This window comes from Camellia sinensis, chromosome 5 (genome assembly GCF_055761805.1).
Source record: "Camellia sinensis isolate YWXY chromosome 5, ASM5576180v1, whole genome shotgun sequence".
NCBI lineage: Eukaryota > Viridiplantae > Streptophyta > Magnoliopsida > Ericales > Theaceae > Camellia > Camellia sinensis.
Genome location: NC_138965.1, coordinates 136,731,426 through 136,757,383, shown reverse-complemented (window position 1 = coordinate 136,757,383; position 25,958 = coordinate 136,731,426). Strand labels below are relative to the sequence as shown.

Here is a 25,958-nt window from a genome sequence, read left to right as displayed (position 1 = left end):
GATGAGCCACTCCGGATTCCACCAAAGCTTCAGGCTCGAATTCTTCAGAATCCACAACTGAAGAATAACTCTCTCTTTTGTGTATAACAAACAAACCTTTGATGTACTCTCTTTAAATCATGAGTTGAAGACTCAATAAAAACATCAAAGAAAACAAACAAAATATCCCCAGATATAAACTTTAAGAACCAAAAGGAAGATCTGGAGGACTTCAATCAATTACCTAGTTTTGGGAGAAAACCAAGTATTTATAGAGAACTAAAAGTAATCCTAGATTTGGAAGAAAACAAACTTCTTAAGAAATCCGGATTCTGAGGTTCGCTCGAGCGAAGCTTTTCTGGCTCGAGCGAGCAGTGTATTTTTCATGATTTCTACTAGTGCCTTGGCTCGAGCGACGGATCCTTGGCTCGAGCGAGGAATACACTCTTTCAGGTTTTTGTATGGACGCAATCCTTGGCTCGAGCGCACATTCCTTGGCTCGAGCGCACATTCCTTGGCTCGAGCGAGAACTCCTTGGCTCGAGCGAGCAACGACGGACATGCAATTTTGAATGCAATTTTGCATTTTGCTTCGGCCGCGAGCTGACCGGGCAGCTCGACCCCCGTAATAATCAGCGAAGTGGCAATCTCGAAAGCATTAACATCACAAACTTCTCTGCATGGTTTGATTCGGGTTTGGATTCGCATCTAATAAACTCATAGCCTCACTGAAATAAAAGTGCGAAAATAAATACATCTGAAAGGAGTTTTGTCAAACGGGGTTGCCAAGAATAAAAACCTAACACCTCTAATTTGGGAGCGCACTAATCGAACATTAATGAGGTGAAAATTCAAAAAAATAAAAGGAAAAAAAAAAAACTTAAGACCAAAACATCACATCAATGAGTGAGGCTCACCCCTTAAAGCTCCTTTAGAGCTCATAGTTTAGAACTCTTAAACATTTTTCTTTAAACAACTAATTATGGCGAAAGTGTTGATCTCATCCCATAGGAAGTCCCGAACCAATTCAACATCGATTTCATGCTTTCATTGCTGGAAATAGGGGTTTTAGCGGCGTCTAAACAATGCCGCTATAGGTCCCAAAAATGCCGTCAAATCCTCTTGTGACATTTAGCACCGAACGCCGAAGATGTGGCTGTCGCTATAACTTTATAGCGCTTTAGAAATGCCGCAAAATGTCCTACTTCACGCCATCATGATGTCACTAGTGACGTGAGCATACCTATAAACCTTTACATGGCGTTTTCATAAACGCCGTTAATTCTACTAATTCAAAGCCCTACAACGGTATTATTATTCATTTGTAATGACGTTTATTAAAACGCCGTTAATTCCCTATGGTCTCCTAATTCAAAATACCTTCAACGGTAAGATATGATGTTATGCTGACATTTTTAATGGCATTTAAAAAACGCCATGGTAGATTTTTTTTTTTTAAATTTGAAATTGTGGTAATTTATTTATTTGCTTGTTTAAATTTAAACTGTGACAATTACAATAAAAGTATACCTAATCTACTCCATATAAAAAACAAACAAACAAGAACACTGCTGATTCTCATTCAACTTGAATAACAGTAAAGATCAAATGAGAGGGAAAAAACAACAAAAATAAGAACTAGTTTTAGAACCATATCATGACCTGTCCCGTTTCAGATTAAAAACTAGTTATGAATAAGTGATTTGTTGCATCAACCAAACATGCATCAACTAGTTGTGATTGTAAAAATTCATGAATATACAATCATCAAAAAGAAAACAAAAAGAATATTGCTACTTGAACTCCAAGCTCCACCAACTGTTGTACCTTTGTCACGAGTTATTGTACTTCTAGTAAGAAACAGTAAGAGAGAAATATCAGATAAGGTGGATGTGTTCATTTCAACAATCAAATGCATAACTAACCAAAATACTCAAAAATACATTATAGAAATATTGCAAGACTGTTTGGATCTTGAAATGTGGAGGGGGGAACTCTGTGTGTGTGTGTGTGTGTGTGTGTGTGTGTGAGTGTGTGTGTGAGAGAGAGAGAGAGAGAGAGAGAAAGAATTTATACATCCATCAAACTAGGATAACATAAAAGACGTTACTCTCCAAGAATCTCTAACCTTTTATAATTGAACATAGTTATGAAAAAACAAGTGAGACAGATATGATAACCAGTAAGCTAAGTCAGTATCTAGAGGTTAAGCATTGATATGAAGTATCATAGTTTGCACCACTGCACTACTAAGTTGAAAGGAGTGAGGTTCAATACTTTCTAAAAATCAATTTGGGTAACCTTTCATAAGGTTATTATGAGTTGCATGTCTTTGAAGCCAAGTAAAAAAGACCTCAACCATCTTAAAAAAGAAGCAAAAACAGACATCTATCTACACAAAAAAGTACAAGTTAAAACAATTACAACTAAAGTAGTATGAGAATTTGAATTTCCAAAAATAAAAAAGCTTATGCCGGAAGATATTCAAGCATTCCAACACATACCATACAACTGAGCAGCAAAATGATCTAGTATACAAGTTCCCCACAGGTAGACCACCTACTTCACTTTTAGCATTTAGACGTCCAAGTGTTTCACTAGTTGCTCACATACATCCAAAACAAGCCGGAATACCACACTTGTGATTGAATTGTTGATACAATCTTATGCAAAGAATTGTTTTCAAGTCTCAATACAACTCATATCTTCATACCTCCCTTAACTTGCTTAATGAAATAATAACAATTGCAATCTATTCGATAAAATTGAGGAAGATTATGTTTATACCTTGTTTTTCAGAGTTGTCAATCTGTCAACATACTAAGAACTAGTAAACCAACACCAATCAGATAACTCTTTCATATTTTTTAACCAATCAATACTAAACAGGTACTAGGATTGAGTAGTCCTACAATAACATCAAAGAAACCCCCCAAGAAACTTAATGTACGACAAAAAATCTACCATATGCAATGTTTATCTAATTCAATTCCTACTGCCAAAGCCATCTTCTTTTGATCCTTAGCTGTCTATAAAAATCTGCAATCTATGGGAAGTGCACACATATCATATGAGAAGCACGCCATATGTAAAACAATTAAACAATGTTTTGTGAGGTCGAAAAAAAAAAGAAAAAAGGATTTGTTGTAATAGGGATAACTAGTTCACAATTAGGCTCAACGTAGAAAACATCTGTAGTTTTTGATAGAATTTGAGAAGATAGCATGTCAATACTTACATAGTAGCACAGGCTGATGACTCAGAAACTCAAGAATCTGTGTAATCCAAGCTAATATAGGATCTACTTACTATAATATCACTCAGGAATACTATAATCTAATGAAGCAGTTGAGTTGTATTTCATAGGCCATAGTAGTTCTACAATTATTCACTAATTTCCAACACCAAATCACACTAAATCTTAATAGATTAAGAAAAGTGAGAAATTAAAAACTAGTGATGTTAGTACTTTTACCTTGTTAGTTATTCTTCTTCTTCTCTTTCTTTCAAAGTGAACCTATATTTAATAAGAGAAAGTATTGTAATTAATAAGATATGATATTTGAGAAAAAAAACTTTGATTAAATGATTGCTCAATTCTTGGGATGAAAATGCATGAGATTGTTGTTGATGTGACATTGGCCGAACAGTGGGATGACTACTAAGTGAATCCACAATTTATCATTCAATAAGAGACTTAAGTTGTATATTAGCTCTAGGCAATTTAAAGTAATAACTAGTAAAAATAGTTAAAATACTTGCTGCCTATGTAATGGGTTTGAGGGTGCAACAACTGGATCAACAGGCACGCCTGCAGCTTGCAATTGAGATTCAAAAAACTGAATTCGTGACTGAAAATCTGTGCATATAGCCTAAATTTGTTTCTCCATTACATCATTCATCTTCGACTCGAACTGCATTTGATACCGTTGAAGTTGCTCTTGAACTTGTTCCTGAACTTGAGTTTGGAAAATATGATTCTGCTCTTGTGACCACCTATATCCACCTCCAAAAACATTAGTGGGGGACAGTCCCAATCCAAATGTCCGAACACGACCAAGTTGCTCTGGGCCCAAAACTTGTGTGAAGATTTGCTCATGTAATGCTGCAGGATCAGTAGAAGATCCCTCCATGTGTTCCGTTAACTCATTCATTTGACTCTGCAGGTTTGAATTCAATAATTAGCCTCCAATATAAATATAAATCATATTAAAAGTCCAGCGATAAAATAGTATCACATACCATAACCTCATTAACTGAATCACTATTTGACATCCCATCTTTCATGTATGCGGCCATCCACACCTGTGGCCGACTAGCAGGAACCCCATTGTTCTTTTTTGTCTCTTGTAAATGAAAGACAACCAAAATATTAAGATAAATAAGAGTTGATCAAACATGGAAGAAAAACCAAAAAGGTGAATGTATGCCATAGCTCATTATAAAAGCATTGCCTATAAATATATGAATAGCTAGCAGTATAATTTTGTATAGGCTTTCAACTCGATAAAAATGGATCAAGTTCCAAATTAAGATTAGTAAAGACAAAAATGCCTCTTCCTTAGTACAAAGAATACTCGTTTACCCGGGCCATTGTCACCCTCGTCATAGTTCCTTTCTTCCCGATTAAACACCGTTTCAATGCCGTGTAAATGCATTGAACAAAACGTCGTACACTCTTTTGACTCTTTTGAAATGTAACCCTCCGCAATGGAACCTTCTAGCCGAGCTTTATTGCGAACAAATCCTTTCAGAAGTCCGAGCATCCTACGCGCCAATATGATTTGAATGTTAATGTTTACATTATCTACTATATGTAAATAGAGATGTTCGAGAACTTGTGGTATTACCTCTCAATAGGATACATCCATCGATATTGTATAGGCCCTCGAAGCATAGCCTCGTGAGGAAAATGAATTTCCAAGTGGACCATGACATCAAAAAATGCATGAGGAAAAATCTTCTCAAGCTTACAAAGTATAAGTACGATTTGTTCCTCCAATTTCTCCAAATCAGTCACCCTCAATGTCTATGAGCACAATTGTTTGAAAAAATTTCCCAACTCAAAAAGTGTGGTCCCAATCTCCTTGGAAAGGTATCTACGCATCCAAATTGGAAGTAGTCGTTATAGAAGGACATGACAGTCATGAGTTTTGAGGCCAGCTAATTTTTCACCATGAGCGGTGACACAATTGGATATATTTGCTGCATAGCCATCAGGGTACTTAATCGATTTCAAGAAATCACAAAAACCTTGTCGCTCTACCGAGGACAATGTGTACGATGCCGGAGGCTTCTCAAATGAGCCATTGGAACGCCTCTTCAAGTGTAACTCCTTTTGTATCCCTATGTCTTCTAGGTCCAAGCGGGCTTTATTTGTGTCCTTGTCCTTGTCGTCAATGCTCAGTAGTGTTCCAATCAGATTATCACATATATTCTTCTCTATGTGCATGACATCAAGGTTGTGTCGAAGCTTCAACATTTCCCAATAGGGTAGGTCGAACATAATGCTTCTTTTTGTCCAATTGGAAGGTGGACTTTTATTCCATTGTCTTTTTCGGTTGTTTGCATATGTCCCCGAATCAATTTGCTGCAGTATTTGTTCTCCCGATAACTCCATAGGTTTGGACCAATGCTTGTTCTGACCATTGAAGAGCTTACTTCGTCGCTAACTATGGTTGTCGGGGCAAGTGGCGACAGGCACCCATATACCCTATCTTACTTCGCAGACGCTTAGATGATGCATCCATGTTACAATTAGGGCAAGCGAAGTAACCTTTTGTAGTCCAACTAGAGAGGGTACCATAAGCGGGGAAGTCATTGATGGTCCACATGACTGCTGCATGCATTGTAAATATTTGACTGTTTGTGGCATCATATGTTTGCACACCATACTCCCACAAATACATTAACTCCTCCACTAATTGTTACAAGTAAACATCAATGTCTCTTCCAGGAGAAGATGGACCGGGAATAAGCATTGACATCATTAGATATGGCTCTTTCATACACTTCCATGGGGGAAGATTGTAAGGCATTAACAATATGGGCCACATGCTGTACGATGTGCTCATATTTCCAAACGAATTGAAACCATCGTGGCAAGTCCTAACCTTACATTTTGGGGTTCCACAAAAAACGTAGGATGCTGCATATCAAAGTCTTTCCATGCCTGACCATCAGCTGGATGCCTTAACACTCCATCATCCACACGCTTCTCTTTGTGCCATCTCATATCTGCGGCGGTTTTTTTAGACATATACAATCTCTTCAACCTTGGTGTCAAAGGAAAGTACCTCAATATTTTGTAAGGAATCTTTTTACCATTATGATTGTTGAACTTGTATCTAGACTCCTTACATGTAGGGCAATTCTCTAGTTTTGCATTGTCCTTTCAAAACAAAATACAATCATTCTTGCATGCATGAATGGCCTCGTATCCCAAACCTAATTCACATAAGAACTTTTTCGTGTCATAAAGGGTCCATGGAACTATTTCATCACACTTTGGGAGAATGTCTTTGAAAACTTGCATAACCATATCGAAAGATTTGTTGCTCCATTTATTGTACACCTTAATATGAAGCATCTTAATAACGAAGGACAACACGGAAAACTTTTCACACTCCGGGTACATTTTGCGTCGAGCATCATTAAACAATCTAATGAACTTCACCAAATTTTCTCTCTCCGAGCTATTAGGTTCTTCGTCGACTTGATCATCCATGAGGCCACTTATGTAAATCTTTTCCAACATAGTAGGCAACTCGCCCAAATTATCATCAATGTCAAAAATTGCAGCTCCATATCTTTCACCATCAATGTTTGACGCACTAGGCTGAGCATGACACAATGGAACATGTTCCCCATGGTGCACCCAAGTTCTATAAGAACACACGATTCCTCTTCGAATCAAGTGCAGCCGCACAACTTGTCGACTATGTTTTTTGCCATTTAAGCAATCGACACAAAGACAACGTATGTCATCGTGTGGGCCTAAGTCCTTCGTAGCAAAGTCAATAAATGACTTAACACCTTGTTGGAACTCTTTGCTTTTCAACCTATCTTTTATCATCATCCAACTTTTGTCCATCTTTTGAACCCTACAAGTCAAGCATAGATTAACGTAGGCATGGACATCAAATAAACAAAACTACTCAACAATGGAATTGCATATCAACGAAGAAAGTGCACAAGGTCCTCCACCTTTTATATATCTATTGTCTTTGAAATCCTCAAATCTTGTGAAATGGGAGTTTTAGGATTTAGAAAAAAATAAACATGAGGTGCAAACTCTCTAAATAGATATTGATCCTTCTTGGATTTAGTAGTCAAGATGTGTAATATCAAATGCACAACTCAAAGAACTTGGGAGTATTTATAAGATGGAAAATGAAGCGGACAAAGTGGTAATTGAGTTGTATAATAATAAATTTGATTCATATATTTCAAGTCATTGTGCTTAATGATAGACTTGTGAATTTCATTGAGGAGACAAGAACTATCAAACATGGTTTCTAGTTCCAAAATCAACCGGACAACTTTTCATGGTTTCCAACTCATAAGTTCTTTTTTTTCCTGATGGTTTGCCCTAGTTGTTAGATGCAAAACAAGTAATATGTCAAAGTTTTTCTATTATCAAAAATTTCTAGCTCCCTATCACAAATACTCAACCATTAATTGGAATATTTGAGAATCTTAAAATGTAAAAATCTCTAAACAAATAGATTTGGAATAGAAGACACCGTATAATACTAATTTTCAGAGTAATGAGAGTTGCCTAATTTGACACTTTTGCTGCCAAATTTACATCCAACTTTGAGATTAATTCACAAGTTTTTAAGTACATGGCCAAAGTTTAAGATTGGTATAATTTCCGAATTATGTATAAACATTTTGTAGAAATGGCAAGTTTACAAACTTTTTTATTTTGTTTATGTTTTTATGACAATGAATCTCTTTAAGGCACAATCCTTTGAACTTAGTCTTAGAAATTAATTTCAAAGACTTGCACTTATCCATAAATAGCAGGCATTTGTTATGTCTAGAACACACTAATGAGAATTGAACCTGGACATTGGAGTTTGTAACCATTTGTCCGTCTATTATTTCAAAAATAAGGGCTTGTCATATGTTTACAAGTTTCTTCATCTTAGCCTAATCTCATTAGTGTAGGTCTCTAAATTTACACATTCTAATAATCAAGGTGAGAGTTCATGTACACCTAAGGACTAGCCTAGTTGGTCAATGGGTTTGCATTCCACGTGCTCAACTTACGGGTCAACCCCTCCTGTTGTTTGTATCAAATTTTCTTTAAGAGGTGTGTCAATATATAAGCTAGTACATGAAAGATGGCAACAGATCACAAATGTCTCATGATTGTTTATGTAAAGGACACATGGCGAGTCAAGTCATGGGGGAAAATGTGATAATTAAAGGCAATTATCAAATTCAAGTACACTGTGAAACTATAGAAAGACTGAATCACATATTCTCATTACACCAACTAGCTGTTTACAAAATATTTATATGCTCAAGTAATACATCACTCACATGTGAGAATACATCACTCTGATTGAGATTATATTTAAATTGATGATAATACATACACATGATAATACATCACTCTGTGTATGTATCAGCCCAATCTCAGAATACATATTAATTAAATCTAAACTGATTACCCAATCACAGATTACCCATTCAGTTTAATCCATTTAAATGTAAACTCATTCACGTGTTGCTAGGCTTAGTGTAAACCCAATCTGTAAACTGAAGATTCAGCTTACAATTTAACTGTAAACCCCATCTTCAGTTTAAATGTAAACTCAATCTGAAATTGCATACACAGGTAATCTGAATCTCAGAATACATACACAAATCAGATAATCTGTGTATGTAAATTTCATACACAGATTTACATAAATAATTACTTCCTAATGAGCCACTCTCTACCCTTTCTCTCTCTCTTTTTTTTTTTTTCATACGAAGAGTTAAAAACAGAGTACACAGCTAGTATCATGGGATATCAGAATCCCTTCTTAAGCCAACTTTTATCATGTCAGCTGTTAACATAGAGAAGATAGAACTAGGCGGGTCTTTCAAAAATATGAGGTGCTCCTGTTGGCTGACTCCTAAGTTGGCCATAGCATCCGCACTTTGATTGGTTTCCTTGGGAATAGTTTCAATAGTGCATTGACATCTTCTTAGAAGGAAGTTGGCATCTTTAATGAGTGCCCTGTATGGTGAGTTTTCACCAGCTTCATCACGAATGAGTTCCATAGCCATCTGAGAATCAATTTCAATTTGGATGGTGGCCAATCCCTTCTGCATGATTATGGTTAGTCCTCTGTGTATGCCCTGTAGCTCAGCCTCCAAGCTGGTGCAGTTGCCTAAGTATCCATAAAATCCCCATACCCAGGTGCCTACTTCATTTCTGAGCAGTCCTGCAAATCTAGATTGGCCAAGATCACCCTTGGAACATCCATTAGTGTTAAGCTTAAGTTTACCTGCAATAGGACAAGACCAAAGCATCAATTTAGGATCTTTAACATTTGGATGCAGAATAGCTTGAAAGGCTTCCTGAGTTTCCATTGCCTTTTGTACAATGAGGTTAACAATGGTGCTAGGAATTTGAGTAAGATTTTCAAACACTTCTTTGTTTCTCTCTTTCCAAATGAGCCAGAGAGCTGTCAAGAAGACTATAAACTATTGAATATTATTGATTTGGTCCTTATTGATGATATGGGTTTTAATCCAATCCTGTAAAGTCATATTGCTGTTATGCTACCACCAAGTAGAGTTCTTCAGGTTCAACCATATTACCTTAGCTTTACGACAACTTCTGAATAAATGGTGCATATCTTCTCTAAATATTTGGCATCTGGGGCAGATGTCTGTTTCTGAAATATTCCTTATGAGCCTCATATGATTGCTTAGTAGCCTTTCATGCATGACAAGCCAGAGAAAGCTTCTTAATTTGTGAGGTACCTTTAACTTCCATATCCATTACCAGTTAACTCCATCAGTAGCTTGGTTCGATATGGCTTGATATGTTGCTGCTATAGAGTTCTTGCCACTGGAGGAGCCTTTCTAATGAGGTGTGTCATTATAAATCACATACCTGGGTTTGTGGATTCTAAGAATGGCTTCCTTGGTCTGTTAGGGTATAAGGTTGTGAATTGAGGTTAAATCCTAGTTTCCTTCATCATCAAGAATGGAGCTGACTTTGGTTAGACCTTCAGTATGTTCTCCTTGGGTTGTCATGCATAAGGGTTGTTCTCCACACCACCAGTCAGTCCATAGCGAAATATGCTCCCCTGTTCCAACATCTCATTTAATGTTCTTATCCAAAACAGCTCTGTTTCTAATAATGCCTTTCCAAGTGTGAAAGGTCTCCTCTTAGTAGGCCAGTTAGAGAGAGAATGAGTTTTGAGGTACTTAGTTTTGAGAACTTCACACCACAGCTTATTAGAATTAGTGGCAATTTTCCATCCCAACTTAGAGACAAGGGCATAATTCTATTTTCTAGCTTGTTTAATGCCTAAGCCCCCATGCTTCTTACTTTTACAAACCTACTGCCAATTCACAAGATGGACTTTCCTCCTGGCTTCAGCACTACCCCAAAGGAAATTTCTATTCAGTTTGTCAATTTGGTCACATATTTTCCTAAGGATCTCCATTGTTTGTATAAGATAGTTAGGTATAGCAAATGTGATAGCCTTAATCAGGGTTGTTTTACCTGCAAGGGACAGGTTTTTGGCTTTCCATCTAGAGAGTCTTTGGGCCATTTTGTCAAGGATTTCTTGAAATTGGGATTTGGATACTCTGTTATGGAGGAGAGAGGTGCTCAGGTATTTACCCAAGTCAATGGTGAGAGATATGACACATTGGAAGCTAAGAGAGGTGGTTGCCCAAAGTTACTTACAGCTCAATAGGGAATTTCTTCACTAACATGGATTTCTTAGCATCCACCATTGTTGACCCAATTGGATGCGCAAGAGGCATTTGGCTAATTTAGGATACCGATTAGGTTAATGTTTGTGCTTCCGTAGTCTCAAACCAATACATTCAAGCTACAATTCACAAAGAGGATTATAAGGAATGGGTTCTCAATGCAGTCTATGCCAACCCTAACCCATTATCCAGAGACACTTTGGAAAGACCTTGAAGACACGATTAGTTGTACGAACAAACCATGGCTAGTTCTGGGAGATTTTAATGATTATGCCAACCAAAATGAGAGAATGAGTTTCTTACCTATTCAAACCCAGAACCGAACACAAAGATTCAATGAAAGAGTCAACAACTGTAATCTCATAGACCTAGGAAGTGTAGGCCCTCGATTTACCTGGACAAATAACAGACAAGGTATGGCTAACATCATGGAAAGATTGGATAGAGCCATGAGCAATGATCAATGGCAAGCTTTGTTCCCTGAAGGTATTGTGAGGACCCTTCTAAGAACCTATTCGGATCATTCTCCACTGTGGTTTACACTCAAGGTATGCATCCCTCTAACTCTCACAATAGACCTTTTATATTTGAAGCTGCTTGGTTGTGTCACCCCACTTTCTTTGATGTTGTTCATAAATCTTGGCATAATATGGAGTTTAAACTGCTTGAAGCCATTGATAACTTCACTATTAATGCTAAAACCTGGAACAAAGAAGTTTTTGGCAACATCTTTAAAAAAAAAGAGAAATCCCTGGCTCGCATTGAAGGCATACAAAAAACCCAAGCCATCAATTTTTCGCATAATCTTCATCTTCTTGAGAAAGACCTTATTAAACAATTTAACATGACATTGTTTCAGGAAGAAATTTTGCGGTACCAAAAATCTAATAAGTGGCTTACCATGGGTGATAGCAATTCAAAAAAATTTCATATCTCCACCCTTACCAAGAGAAGAAAGTCTAAAATCCAGGTTTTAAAAGATGATAATGGTAATTGGATTTCCAGTAGTAATGATCTAAAAGCTCATATTTTGGATCACTTCACTAAACTCTTTCAATACGAAGAAACTCATCTTTTGGATAATTGGGTCAATATTGCTAGAACTAGAATCACTAAAGAAGTTAATGCTAGTCTCCAAGCCCTTGTGATTAACATTGAAATCTGGGATGCCATTTGTAGTATTAAAGCCTTTAAAGCCCCTGTAAAGGATGGTCTTCAAGTTGTTTTCTACCATAACAATTGGAATACTATTGGCAACTCTGTCTGTCATTTTATTAAGGACTGTTTCCACAATAAGACTGTCCTCGCTGAGATCAATGAAACCCAAATTGTTCTAATCTCTAAACTTCAGAACCCGGAGTCTTTAAAGCAATTTCGCCTCATAAGCCTTTGTAATGTTACCTGTAAATCTATTACTAAAATTATTGTCAACAGACTTAGACCTCTTCTCTCTAAACTCATCAGCCCCAACCAAAGCAGTTTTATCCCTGGGCGCACCACCACTGATAATATTATCATAACCCAAGAGATTCTCCATACCATTAGAGGTAAAAAAGGTAAGGACTAGGGGTATGGTCCTCAAAATTGATTTGGAAAAGGCCTATGATCGCATTTCTTGGGATTTCATCCACCACTCCCTTAGAGAACTTAATCTTAACCCTGAATGGATCACTCTTATCATGAATTGTGTGTCTAATGTCAATTCTACCATCATTTGGAATGGTGAGGCCTTACCCAGTATTAGTACGGGAAAATGTCTTAGATAGGGAGATCCTCTATCCCCTTATTTATTTGTTCTTTGCATGGAAAATCTGTCCAACATGATCAGAATTAAAACTAAAAATGGAGAATGGAAGGGCCTTCAAGCTTCTAAAGACAACCCTTCCATTCCCCATTTGTTTTTTGCTGATCACCTTATTTTATTTGCTAGAGCTACTAGAAGAAACTGTGCTTGTATATTGGATGTACTATCTAATTTTTGTGATATGTTTGGCCAAAAAATCAATTTCCAAAAAAAAAAACACACTCTCTGCCTTTAGCACAAAAATCTTTGCTCCTCTTTTGTAATGCCTCTTAAATTTCATTATGACACCATCAAAAATATTTAAAAAACTTATTTCGTTATGAAAATTTAATGATTCATGTGATGGTATAAGATTTTTTTTTAAAAATATTTATGATATTCAAATTTTATAAGATAAAATGATATATAATATTTTTATAATAGGTAATGTCTCTCAACATTTTCTCATAAAAAATTTGACTCAAAAAAATTTCGGCCCCAATTCAAATAAATTTATCTGATTTCACAGAAAAATTTCATTGAAAGACCTTAACTAATAAAAAAAACATTTTGAACCTCTCCTGCCATACAAAATTGGAGATGAATGTTTCACTAATTTTTTTAAAAAAAATATATATATTAATTCGGCCATTTGTTAAAAAGTCATTGATAATCACAAGTTAGAAATATATTACAAGAAACAATGAATATAATCGACTTGATTATTGTGAAATCATAAAAAAATAATTTTTTTATGAAATTAATTGACCTGTTTTATTACACTCATTTATCAAAAACCAAATTCAAAATCAAGATTTAAAAAAAAAAAAAAAATTAGTGAAACATCCCTCTTTAACTTTGTGTAGTAGAAAATGTCAAGATTTTTTTTTTATTAGCCAAAGGCTCTCAACATTTTCACAGAGAAAATTTGACTCCAAGAAATTTCACTAAACTTAGAGAAATTTCAGTCCTCATTCAAAGAAATTTGAAATTTCTTTGATATGATAAAAAAAAAATTCAAAATTTCTCTGTGAAAATTAAATTTCTCCAAATTAGACAAAATTTCTCTAAATTAATTTTTTTCTGTAAAAATATTAAAAAATCGCAACTATTAGACCATCTCCAACGGTGAACCAAACCCAGCATCAAATTCAAATTTTGATGAAAAACCTACTTTTTCAAGCTCCAACCGTTGCACCAGATTGATATCAAAATGAGATTTCAGCAAAAAAAGTATCAAACTGAGAACGAGACACAGATTTTACCAAATCACTGTTACTGACCGTTGAAAGAGGTACACCGGTCAACCAGTAAAAGATTCAAACAGTTTAGAAAAAAAAGTTCAAACCGTTAAAAAAAATAATAATAAAATAAAATTTTGCCTAACCGGTCAACCGGCCGGTCGACCACCCCGGTCGTCCCGAAAAAGTTCAGAAAGTTCAAAAAAAAGTTCAGACAATTCGCAAAAAAAAAAAAAAAAAAAAATTTTGCCTAACCGGTCAACTGACCGGTCAACCGGCCGGTCGACCACCCGGTTGTCCCGGGATAGATTTGGTGAAAGGTAAACCGTTGGAGCGAGTGGTATCAAATTTAGTGAAATGAATCATTTTTTACTCAAATTTAATGAAAAATTTGAGTCACCGTTGAAGATGCTCTTATAAAAAAAATATTATATACCGTCCAATCTTATAAATCTATATCAGGTCCTTAAAAAAAACTTTCCTTTTTTTTTATTTTTTTTTAGTTTCAAGATTAATAAAGTTGAAAGCCAAGATTAATTTCCAAGAAAAAATAGTTTCAAAATATGGAAAATTGACTAGTTAATTTAACGCTGCATTTACACCCTAAATTGAGGTGTGTGTGGGACGCGAAGTCTGAGATTTCCATTGAATTCATCATCATCATCTTCATCTTCATCTTCATCTTCCTAATAATCCCTAAACCCCCCAAAAAAACCAATCAACCCAATTCAATCTTCAATTCATCATCATCATCGCCATCAAAATCAACCTCGAGAAGATCACTCCAACAAAGATCAATCCAACAAATATCAAAGAAACAGGTGAGTATCATTGTTTGGGGCATTTGGGGATGGCGAATTTGTACGTGAAGGCTGTGCCACCGGTCGATATGAACAGGAATACGGAGTGGTTTACGTACCCAGGAGTTTGGACAACCTACATCTTGATCCTCTTCTTCTCTTGGCTTCTTGTTCTCTCCATCTTCGGCTGCTCTCCTGGCATGGCCTGGACCATCGTCAATCTCTCCCATTTCGCCGTAAGCCCATCTCTCTAACTTTTGTTTGATTCATTGAGGTTTATCTGTTCTGGGTTTTAGGGCTTTGATGAAATTAATTGAGTTTTTTTATGTGTTGTTGAATTGGTTCTTAATTCGTTATAGTGATTTTTTTTATGGATTGTAGATTGTAGATTTTTCATGTTTTTCTGATTTTTCGTTATAGTGAAATAAATTGGTGCTAAATTCGTTGTAGCACTTGCAGATTGTAGATTTTTCATGTTTTTCTGATATTTACAGAATGATGACTGCAGAGATTTGTCTAAAAAACCTTGAGAATATAAGCAAAAATGTTTATGTTTCTGATACGATTTAAATTTTATTTTATTTTATTTTTATATTCAGCTTATAGGCTAATTTAATTTACAGTGAACTTAGCGAACCTTCACAGTGAGTCAGTGATGGACTTTTGGAATAGATGCACAATTCATTTTCTGCCTTTACACTTTATCAAGCGACATTTCTTGTTTTGGTTAGGTCCATTGTTACTTCAGACAATTTTCTTTTACTTATTTGACTTTGGCTTGTGAACTCCATGGGTGTAGGGCATGAATAATGTGGGTAGTGGTGGATGAGGTGGTTAGTTGTGAATCCCTAGGAAAATGATGGCCTATTCAATGACTGTTGTCGCTAGAGGCAAAGGAGGAGAGAACTCAAAGGCGATCTTAGAGGGAAAGAGGGTGGCAATGAGAGATTTTAGCAACAGGATGAAGATAATCAGATTTATTTGTTGTTTATATGTATGAATTTCCCTTTATATAAGGTCCAAGACCATTGGTATTTGGTGGTCAGCTCCCTTATGAAAGCTGGCCAATTTCCCTTGGCTTGGCAAAACAGGGGTATGAGGTTTACCTATTCTGTCCCTTGATTCAGATCTTGGGGGTCATATCATGAGAGTTGCAAAGTTAGATCTGAAATTTCAGTGGTGTATCATGGAAAACTTTAAGTGGTATATGATATCCCTCTTGAAGTGTCAGGTATTTGGGTCTCCGCATTACTGTCTCTAAGACTGGTCAAAGAGGGTCTGTTCCTCAAGGGGGACGAGCCAAACAACCTTGACGAGCCCTTAGTCTTAGTCTTCAAGTCACAATCCTCCAACAATCCTGAGCAGTGAATGCCTAGGTCAAGCTCCTAGCATAGGATGGCAAATTGGTGGCAATGGTGATAATAATAGGTAGAAGTCCCAACTTAGGGAAAAGGGTATAGGGGAGGCATAACCAAACTACAAGTCTGGCTATATTGTTGGCTAGTGGGAGTGGCTGAGAAGTTGCATTGGTCTGGCCCAAGTGGTACTTCTAATCACTTAGCATACCCTATAGGAATGAGGTATGAGGGATCACGAACCATGGTTTGGCAAGAACTCATCCAATTGAGCTATAAAGTGTCAAGTCACGACACTGCAGAGTGGGTTTGGTCGAGTAATCAAGGCATGGCTTGGCCGAGCAGTTTTGTGGGCCACACCTCCAAGTTTCTCATACATTGACTTATTCATGTGGTGCATTGGCTTATCAATGCATTGGCTTACCAAATGCATTGGCTTACCATACTTTGACAGTCTTATTCATGTGGTACGTGCTCCCCCACTTTGGCTAGGCACATAACCCCAATTAGTCTGCTTGGGGGACATTTTGACATCCGTGAGGACTGCCATGTGGAGGTTGATAAGCCTAGGTGGATGTGATGTAGCACCCGTGAGGCTCGCCACGTAGCAAGGGTAATCCAGATACTCACAAATGATGTTTATCATGAAAATAAACTGAGAAGTCCAACTAGTTCTTCTCTTCTCTTCTCATCTCTAGGCCCCATTTTTGTTGAGGAGGGTAAGGATGTTTTATGGCTTTATTGTCAATAATGAATCATAATGTGACTTTATCTTCCTATAATATCTACGTGAAAAACAGAAACTCCTTTTGGTTGTTTGTTCCAAGTCTTAAATTGATAGACTTTACCTTCCTATAATATCTACATTAAGGGAAAATTTAAGTTATAGACTTAGCTTAGTATTGTTACAGTGGTAAGCCATAAGCACTTTGCTAGCTGTGTGTTTAGTGATACCATAACAGTGTTCTTGTTAGTTGTCAATTTTCTATGAATTATGGTTATTTGTCCTCTTGGGTTCCAATCACTTGGGTTTTGGTAGTTGGGATTTCAGTTGATTTAAATGGTAGAATTACTTGTTATAGTGGTGCATGATTACTCTCTCTCTCTCTCTCAGCTTTCTACGTGATCAATCATGTGTGTGTGTTTTTTTTTTTTTTTTTTTTGCTACTACAATGAAATTATTTGAACAACCCTAGTTGAACTTCCTAAGCCTCTTCTGCCATTGGTTATTATCCTGAAATTTTTATGCTACTGTCCCTTGTACTAAATATTTTGTTGAATAGCTAAATTGTCAAAGACCATGTGTCACTTCTTTCGTTAACAGTTGATAAGAAAACTATTTATTTGATGATATATATTTGATAAGCTGAAATGATTTTGGCTTTCACACACTTGTATTTGATAAGCTGAAATATTGGTTCTTCTCTACTTTTTCAATTGATAGTTCTGCACTAGCTTAGTTATCTTTGTGCCTTCATATTGCATGATTGAGGAGTATGCTTCTCTATTTAGGTCACTTATCACTTTTTCCATTGGAAGAAAGGAACTCCATTTGCTGATGACCAGGGTATCTATAATTCGCTGACTTGGTGGGAGCAGATTGACAATGGAAAGCAGCTCACCCGCAACAGAAAGTTCCTAACCGTTGTACCTGTGGTGCTGTAAGTTATTGTATCAGCCTATTAGTTTGGATATGTAGATTTTGCATAATCGTATTGGAATCTGTCTTCTATATTATGCATCAACTTGCTTCAAATTTATTTAGTGATGTACAACAGTATGTTTCTTAGCTTGTGTATGTTTGTAAATGCAGAGTAATATTTGTAATACAGTATTGGATCAGGATTGTCTGCAGTCCACTTTAGTGGATTAGGCCGTACAGTCCTGCCCATGCGCTCACCACATGTCCCATTTTACTTATATGAGTCATTCATTTTGTAAACCCCTCTGTATATAATTCATTAAAAAAAAAAAATCAAATTGATATGATAATTGTAGTCACATAATTTCATCATCTTTGTTTTTAAAAAAAAGATTAGTTTATTTTTAAAATCATACTTATCGTCTTTATTTTTTTTAAACAAAGATGATTAAATCATGTGGCAATGATTATCTATTTTTTTTGAAAATGATCTACACAAAGAGGCCTAGGAAATGAACAACTCAAATCTCTGGAATGGAACCACTGGTGGATCCCACAGGCCGGACTACATGGTCCAATCTACTAACGTGGACTACAAACAATCCTAACCCATTTGATTTGAAATGAAAAGGCCCAACTTCTCTCTAATTACTAAACATCCAATTGTGAGAGGAGCTGTGATGCCCACAATTCCTGTTGTTGATAGAAGCCGTGTGTGAAATGAAATATTGTTCTGAACTCATAGCTTAGTTTGGACGAGAGGCTTATGCTTTAATCAAATTAAAAAGAAAAGAGAAATGTTGAACAATCTGACTAAGTCGAATGAGTGGGTCGATAACGTGTTCTATGGAACGTAGCTTCCAACCTTTAGGTAATTGTGTTTTGACATTCTACAATACATGGTACATACCATGCTAGTTGAATCACCCCAAAAGATTAATACACTACTTGATGATGATAGTACTTCTTCAGCCAGACACACACTCACACATGGAGCTATTATATACTTTTCTTTGTGATGAAGACACATATCATTGCTATGTACGGAATCTTAACATAGCATCTTCGAAAACAGAGAATTTCATTTGAATTTTTTGGGTTTTTAGAGACAGCTGAAATTGAAATATGACATGGGATACAAACTACTCTTTGTATGGTGGTTCATGTTGTGTTTATCAATGTCGGTAAAATATAGACTGATTTGTTGTGGAAATTTTTTGGAGTGGTGCTACATGCGCCAATTAGTGTACTAACTAGTGTACCAACACTAGTTATGACATTATTTTGACCCCACTCATTATACAAATTACAAATACCAAAAACATCTTAAATTATGTCACATCATCAATTGGTACACTAGTTAGTGCACTAATTGGTGCATATAGCATTAGTCAATTTTTTATCTAGCTTCTTTTTATTCGTTTCTCATCTTGATATACTCTTTGGACGTCAAATTGGAAGCAATTTCAATTAGGCAGACCAGTTAAAACACATGAATTTTTGCTGTCCGATGTCAGACTTAAGTCTCTACTATGAAGTTAATGGGATTTACAGATAACTCAATGCCATGGCCCATCAATAACCCTCAATTTCTGTTTGTTATTCCTGACAGGTACTTGATAGCCTCACACACAACCGACTACCAACACCCAATGCTCTTCTTCAACACTCTTGCAGTGATGGTGTTAGTTGTTGCCAAGTTCCCCAATATGCACAAGGTCCGCATCTTTGGAATCAATGGAGATCAGTGAATCTTTGGAATCAATGGAGATCAGTGAATCGAGCCTGGATTATGATCATAATCATCTTACTGGTGTAAAACCCTGCCCTTGGTTCTTCGTTTGTTCTGTTAAAATGTTATATCCCTGTATAGAAACCAGAAATGGGAAGTATAATGTTTTTGTGCCATCTTTTTGTTTTTCACGAGCTGTTTTCCCTTGCAGTTGAAGGAATAATTGTATTGAGTTATTTTTTGTAGAGAAGCAAGGGGATCACAGTGCCGTTGTCAGCTTATCGAATATCTTACAAATGCTATCTGTAATTCTCATGTACCCGGACTCTATTGACTCTTGAAAAATAGTTAATGTTGACAAAATGGCATACATTACATGGTGAAATTTTTTGTGTTCGAAGGGACTTAGGGTTTTACGTTCGGGGAATGCATTGCTTGGGTGTTTCAAATACATAAGAATGTGACATTGCACTGAGAATGATGGGCATTTTGCATACTAGTGCTATGTTGTGTTGTACTTGAAGGCCTAAACAGAGCTCACAAATTTAGAGTTCAAGGTGTGCATGGAAACTAGAATGAGATTCCTCTGAATGTAGCTCTAAGGAGTGTGTGAGGCGCAACTGAAATAGCCATTCATTTGTCCAAAGCTACAGAAAGAGAAATTTTCTAGCAAGTAGTGCCTATTTTACGCACGTGATGTGCTTTTTCAATAGGTCGTGTAATCACAAAATTTATAAACATGATAACATGGTTCTATTAAACGTGTTTGATTTCAGTTTTTTAAATATTGAGTTTTTTGTTTTTCATGTTTCGTATTTTTATGTTTTTAGTAAATATTTTTTAAATTTTAAATAATTTTTTTTTACTTTTTTAGATGTACTTTATTTAGATATATCTAAATAGTAAATTATTTGTGAACAAATATTTTAAAAAATTAATAAGAGGTTGTTTGGGATGATTTAAATAAGTGTATTTTTTGTCTTTTTACGAAAAGATGTGTAAAAAAGTAGAGAGATGATGTGATGGAAAAAAGATAAAAAGATAAAAAGTGTGTACTTATTTAGGATAGCCAAACTTGGCCTAAATACACAAAAATGCGATAAATGTATTGAATTTTTGTAATTTTTTGATATTTTTGGTATTTGGTGAATCTTTTAAAGATTTTTCTATAAGTATCATATTTTCCAAGTGTATTTATGTTAGATGTGTTTAAAAATTAAAAAAATTATTTAAAATATTAAAAAAATTTAGTAAAAACAAAAAAATATGAAAAATGACAAAAGTAGAATTTTTTAAAAAGTAAATTTTAAAAATTGGAAACAAACATAGTGATTGGTATTTTATTAATTTAAAACAATATCTATTCAGATGATTTAATGAAAAACAGTATCTATCAAAATGATATTTAATGATTCAAATGTTACCATCACATCATTATATCTAAAAGAATAATATTATATGCACTAATTAGTGTACATACTAGTATACCAACTAGTGATGTGGCATAATTTTAGAAGTTTTGGGTATTTATAATTTATACAATAAACAGGGTCATTAATGATATCATAACACTAGTTGGTACACTAGTGTGTACACTAATTGGTGCATGTAGCACCACCGTATTTAAAATAGTTAGATTTCTCTCATTTATATTTTAATATGAGAGAATTTGAGTGGCCCGTGGAGCTCACAATATGTCTCGTTTCATTAATTTGAACTATTTATTTTGTAGGATCCTAAATGTATATCATGCATGAAAAAAATTAGTTTGCTTTGATATTCGTAACCTTTTTATTTTGTCATATCTCTCTAAAAAAATAGACTACAAATATATTTTAAAAATAGACCATTTATTTTTTTGAAAGAGAGACACAATATAATAAAATGTTACGATTATCGAATCAATCTATTTTTTTTTTTATTTTTTATAAATAATATACGTTGAGAATCCTATAAAATAAATAATTTAAATAATCGAAGTAAGACATGTAACGAGTCTCATAAGCCTTTCATAAGAGCCAAACTCATAGTTAAAAATCTTGTATAAAGTTACTATAGGAATTATATATTTTTATTGAAGATACATGGTAGGGGAAACTCTAGAAAGGGAGTGTCACACTTGCTTTTGATTTATTGAACTTATAGATAAATCCACATTATTAGACAGCTGACTGGAGGTGGACCCCGGCTATATTGAAGCATTTGAGTGCAGTTGTTTATGTTGCCGTATGATATGCTCAAATATAATATAGTTTCCAACCAAGTATACTCTTTTATAAATACACTTAATATTTTGTACTTATTATAAAAAAAAAATACCAAATAAAAATTTAAATCCACACAAAATGATAAAAATTTAGAATGCAATTATTAAAAAAAGGAGTGCAATTATTAAAAAAAAAAAAATCTAAAAAAATAAAATAATGAGAAATAAATTTATGTACAATATGGCTGAAAAGGACGTTATACATAACAACTGTAAACGATTTGGTAGAATTGACTAATTGGAAGATACAGATGTTTTTCTCACCCAAGGGAATGTTTGGAGGGTCCATCACTCCATCTGCAAGTCTAGAGAGTGGTGGGGTTGTAAGATTTTTCTTTGTCTTTGAATAAAATTAGGAGGTGGGATAACAATACAACATGGAAGTAATGATTACTCAGAGTTAGGGGTCCTCTCTAGGCTCTAGCTAGTGGATATAGAAAATGATTAGGTGTGCTTTTGGTTGAGGCAGGTGAAATTACCTTAGGTATTTTTTTTAATCCATAATACATACTTGCTTTATAGTGAGTAATGAGTTGGTATTAAATTATTAATGTTGTTTTAAGTTAGGCTCCAATGGGGAAAATGTTTATTGAGTGGTGCACTGGTGATGATCAATTCCATTAGTTGGTGTGCAAAGATTTGAGAAATACATATAGCATGCATGATGCTCCACTCCTACAGTTTTTTATTTTTGTATTATTTATTTTTTATTTGAATCTGCCGATTTTGATTAGTATTAGACACTAATCAATTGATGATTTTTTTCATTTTCACAATAAGTTGACAGGGTTGCAAGGGAGCATAGCCCCCTTGATGGGGGGTTCTGGGCCTGATCTGAATTTTGAAATAATAGTATTTTTAAAACTTTTGGATTTGTGACTTTATAATTCTAACTTTATCTATATGTAGTTGAGAGCGAGTTATATCTCTTTTTTGTTATAACTCTAGATCTTTTTGTTCATAGTGAAATAGTAACGATTGCAAATGTAGTTTTAATTTTAGAGTGAATTACATTATGTTCTTGTGTATGTGTGTGTGATTTATAATTATGTTAGTTGGGTTTTCTTATTTTTAATGATACACCAACTATGATTAAATGTTCCAAAATTCTTTTAAAAAACAATAATAAGGAGTTATTAGCGTGTGACAACACTTTTTAGGCGTGATCATGAGAGCCTCTACTAACAAAAATCGAACAAAAAGTATTTAGACTGACCAAACAAGGGTACCATAACATGGGATCCGCAGGCTCATGCTTTCTCTATAAACTGTTTGTATGGCTGGAAGAAGCTCAATTCTTAAGGATAAAAAAGCTAGGTCAGGCCCAACAACTCAGATCTGGAAATTAAAGAACTCTAACTCCAATCCTAATAGCAAATTAACAACAACAATAATAATGGATAAAAATCAAGCAACCTATTATTTTCCTAGATTTATATAGTGACAAGAACCTATAGCTAGGCAAATCATTTCAAGCTTTCATGGCTAAATTTCAAACTCTTGCGGTGCCCTAGCTATTTAGGTTAATGCAAATTTGCCATGGTGCAAGCTAAAGTATAGCACTCTTTGATTTTCTCAGTCAAATTCTATCTTTGTTTGTTCTTCTTCAAAAATAACCATCAGTCATACAATCATATATCAATTGGTTAATATCACACAACATCAGACAATCTATCAGTGAATATCAATATCAAAAATTCAAAATCTCAATACGTATCAATTGCATCCATGATCATAAGTAAGAATTTAGTTAAAGCAATAATATTTGCACACTATTTAAGTTTCTTAACTGCACAAATTTTGATCATCAAAAGCCCATAAGAAGCTAATTAACCAATCAAATGAAGCTTTCAAATTCACAACAACAAAAGAGTAAAGTGAAGGACAAAGACACCACATTTATCCTGTAAGTTAGTCCTCTAAACAACTCCAAACAAGTGAACAACCATGTGAAAAAAGAGCAAGAAAAAAGAAAGAAAAAGCAAATCCTTAGCTTTCCTAGCTAGTCATCATCCTGTCTTTACCATGATCCCCCACCTAACATTCCATTCCAAAATCCACCTGAATTCCCTTGTCCTTTATTTTGATGATCAACTTCACTTGTTGTGCTTGAATTCTGTTTTATCATTCCAAAAGGAAACATTAACCTCCCACCAACACCATTCTCTTGAACCCCATGAAGATTCGCATACCTGCTTCCAAACCCATCAACAGGAAAACCTAAGTTTGGCTTCAATTCTTGCAAGGGAAACCCTGAATTGAAAAGTGTATTTGAATCCGGCATCGGTGTTGTTGTTGGGATTAGAGAATTCAATCCCCTAGAAGCAATTCCAGTACTCCTAAGCAGCTCTAGGGCTGAAATAGGTGTTGAAGTAGACAAAGACAAAGTAGAAGATGAAGAAGAAGAAGAGTTGTGGTGATTGTTTTGAGAGATACTGAGGTAGTCTTGCATACCAGGGAAAGCTAGGTTAAGATCTTGCACTTGGGCTTCATGGGTCTTATTAGGGTTTTGAGAAGCAAAATTTGAGAGTGTTGGTGGGTTCAGATCAGGAAGATTATGGGATGATGAAGCTGATGATGATGATAAAGGTCTCTTGTTTTTCCTTGAGCCTCCTCCAACAGGAACATTTCTGAGGGACCCACCTTCAGTCCAATACCTTCTACAAGTTTTGCAGAAGTACCTAGGTTGAGTGAGACTGTAGTTGTTGTAGTAACAAAACTTGGTGTTGGTTGAATTGCACCTTGGACAATTCAAGGCTTGATCCTTTTGTGGCCTTACCTTCCTCTCCAACATCATAGGCGTCTCTTCCTTGGGATCAACCATCCGAACCTCCTGAAAACCCTAGAGAGAGAGAGAGAGAGAGACCAAAAGATTATGAAATATAAATCTCGAAAAATCAAATTTGCTAAGAATACAGAAACCAAACAGATAAACTAATAAACTGATTGTGGTAAACTAGAGGACAAAGGGAACAAGATACCCTTCACTTTGAGGTTTTATGGAAATAGCTAAAGAATGAAAAGATGATAATCACAATTATCAACTTTTCCATACCTTTATGAGTTATATATATCACTTAAGAAGAAGAAAGAAAAGGTGCAGTGCTTTCATATCCTTCAAGAACAAGTTAAAATTAATTTTGAAAAATTTTAAAAGGAAAAAAAGCGAAGAAGAGAGACAAAAAATTGATGTGAGTCCAACTTGCACTTACCTTGAACATCATCTCATAAAAAAGCAACCAATAAAATTGAATTTTACTACTAGCAAAAACATAAAACAGACATAAATCTACCACAATTTCACAAAAGTAGAGGAACGTGTTCTAAATTGACCTTAGTAGCTGAAACCATAAAAAAATGAGAGAGAAATAGAGAGATTAAATTGGAGCTAAATTTACTCACCTGAGGCCATTGAGCAGTATCCATAAGAACTCAGAAGAAAAAAAGGTTAAGATCAAAAGGCAAATGATGTCTTCAGAGAGAAAATCCACCTTCTTTGTCTGCAATTTCCTTTAATATGCCCAAAAAGAAAAGATGGGTGAGTTGGCTTTTTGTGTTAGCTTACTTTATCAACTAATGAAGGGGAAAGAGAGAGATGGGTTTGTTTTGACCACAATTCTCATTTCATCATATTATAATGTTGTTTTGTTTGTGCATTCTTGTGTGGGTTTTATTTTAAATTTGTGTATTCAACTATATGTTTTCTAATTGTTGGTGGAATTCTGAGTGTATGTTCTGTGGTGGGTTTCTTCTTTTTTGACCCTGTTGTGGGGAAGACCATGATTCTTGTTCTCATGTGGCTCCCTCTTTAGTGCTTTTTAATGACCAATTTAAGATTGAGCTAAAAAGAAAAGAAATTTGTATACATATTTATATGTTTACATTACATGTGTGTATATCATTTTGAATGTTATTGGCGGGCTCTTTTGCTTTCTCACTTGCACTCTTTTTTGTTTTGTTTGGAGATTATTTTTTTTGACCAAAAAAATATATATACATATATATTTTTATGTTTAGTTGTGATGTTAAAATTGATATACTGGTAATTATGGTGGGTTGATAACTGCGGATTGTGATCTTCTCTATTGTAAAATTATAATGCAAGATCTCTATTATATTATTTAAGAATTTATAATAATTCTTTTCAATTTTAAAATAGTAATAAATTCAAATGATTATTTCACAACCTTAAATGATAGAATGAA

At 35.0% G+C, this 25,958-nt stretch overlaps 4 protein-coding genes across 8 annotated transcripts; 2 read left to right on the top strand and 2 right to left on the bottom strand.

Annotated features, from left to right (window-relative positions):
- Positions 1 to 5,905: 5,905 nt before the first annotated feature.
- LOC145791705 (uncharacterized) lies at positions 5,906 to 7,071 on the bottom strand. The gene is made up of 3 exons (XM_082872124.1): positions 6,517 to 7,071; positions 6,097 to 6,369; positions 5,906 to 5,989 (listed from the first exon to the last, which is right to left on the bottom strand). The coding sequence occupies exons 1-3, from the start codon at positions 7,069 to 7,071 to the stop codon at positions 5,906 to 5,908; spliced, it is 912 nt and encodes a 303-aa protein (XP_082728250.1).
- A 3,499-nt stretch (positions 7,072 to 10,570) lies between these two features.
- LOC114314661 (uncharacterized) lies at positions 10,571 to 12,501 on the top strand. The gene is made up of 3 exons (XM_028261127.2): positions 10,571 to 10,831; positions 11,033 to 11,420; positions 11,528 to 12,501. The coding sequence occupies exons 1-3, from the start codon at positions 10,571 to 10,573 to the stop codon at positions 12,499 to 12,501; spliced, it is 1,623 nt and encodes a 540-aa protein (XP_028116928.2).
- Positions 12,502 to 14,415: 1,914 nt separating this feature from the next.
- On the top strand, positions 14,416 to 19,872 carry LOC114314650 (uncharacterized). Its single transcript, XM_028261120.2, has 3 exons — positions 14,416 to 14,994; positions 17,626 to 17,774; positions 19,368 to 19,872. The coding sequence occupies exons 1-3, from the start codon at positions 14,809 to 14,811 to the stop codon at positions 19,504 to 19,506; spliced, it is 474 nt and encodes a 157-aa protein (XP_028116921.1). The 5' UTR covers positions 14,416 to 14,808; the 3' UTR covers positions 19,507 to 19,872.
- A 3,654-nt stretch (positions 19,873 to 23,526) lies between these two features.
- LOC114314642 (dof zinc finger protein DOF3.7) lies at positions 23,527 to 25,621 on the bottom strand. Of its 5 annotated transcripts, none has more exons than XM_028261106.2 (2): positions 25,156 to 25,621; positions 23,527 to 24,595 (listed from the first exon to the last, which is right to left on the bottom strand). In XM_028261106.2, the coding sequence occupies exons 1-2, from the start codon at positions 25,177 to 25,179 to the stop codon at positions 23,774 to 23,776; spliced, it is 846 nt and encodes a 281-aa protein (XP_028116907.2). In that variant the 5' UTR covers positions 25,180 to 25,621; the 3' UTR covers positions 23,527 to 23,773. The 5 variants fall into 5 exon arrangements, with proteins under 5 accessions (XP_028116907.2, XP_028116910.2, XP_028116908.2 ...); XM_028261109.2 differs by lacking the exon at positions 25,156 to 25,621 and adding an exon at positions 24,966 to 25,153; XM_028261107.2 differs by lacking the exon at positions 25,156 to 25,621 and adding an exon at positions 25,087 to 25,150.
- Between the last annotated feature and the right edge of the window lie 337 nt (positions 25,622 to 25,958).

Excerpts from the sequence above, each read along its gene's own strand:
- LOC114314661 (XM_028261127.2), top strand. The coding sequence starts at position 10,571 with ATGGACTTTCCTCCTGGCTTCAGCACTACCCCAAAGGAAATTTCTATT. Across the intron at positions 10,832-11,032 it reads TGGAGGAGAGAGGTGCTCAG|TCTCAAACCAATACATTCAA; the intron begins GTATTTACCCAA and ends GTGCTTCCGTAG. Across the intron at positions 11,421-11,527 it reads GCAAGCTTTGTTCCCTGAAG|CTGCTTGGTTGTGTCACCCC; the intron begins GTATTGTGAGGA and ends TTATATTTGAAG.
- LOC114314650 (XM_028261120.2), top strand. The coding sequence starts at position 14,809 with ATGGCGAATTTGTACGTGAAGGCTGTGCCACCGGTCGATATGAACAGG. Across the intron at positions 14,995-17,625 it reads TCAATCTCTCCCATTTCGCC|GTCACTTATCACTTTTTCCA; the intron begins GTAAGCCCATCT and ends TTCTCTATTTAG. Across the intron at positions 17,775-19,367 it reads ACCGTTGTACCTGTGGTGCT|GTACTTGATAGCCTCACACA; the intron begins GTAAGTTATTGT and ends TATTCCTGACAG.
- LOC114314642 (XM_028261106.2), bottom strand. The coding sequence starts at position 25,179 with ATGGATACTGCTCAATGGCCTCAG. Across the intron at positions 24,596-25,155 it reads ATACTGCTCAATGGCCTCAG|GGTTTTCAGGAGGTTCGGAT; the intron begins GTGAGTAAATTT and ends CTCTCTCTCTAG.
- LOC145791705 (XM_082872124.1), bottom strand. The coding sequence starts at position 7,071 with ATGGACAAAAGTTGGATGATGATAAAAGATAGGTTGAAAAGCAAAGAG. Across the intron at positions 6,370-6,516 it reads GCAACAAATCTTTCGATATG|GACAATGCAAAACTAGAGAA; the intron begins GTTATGCAAGTT and ends TTGTTTTGAAAG. Across the intron at positions 5,990-6,096 it reads TTTTTGTGGAACCCCAAAAT|TGTATGAAAGAGCCATATCT; the intron begins GTAAGGTTAGGA and ends CCCCCATGGAAG.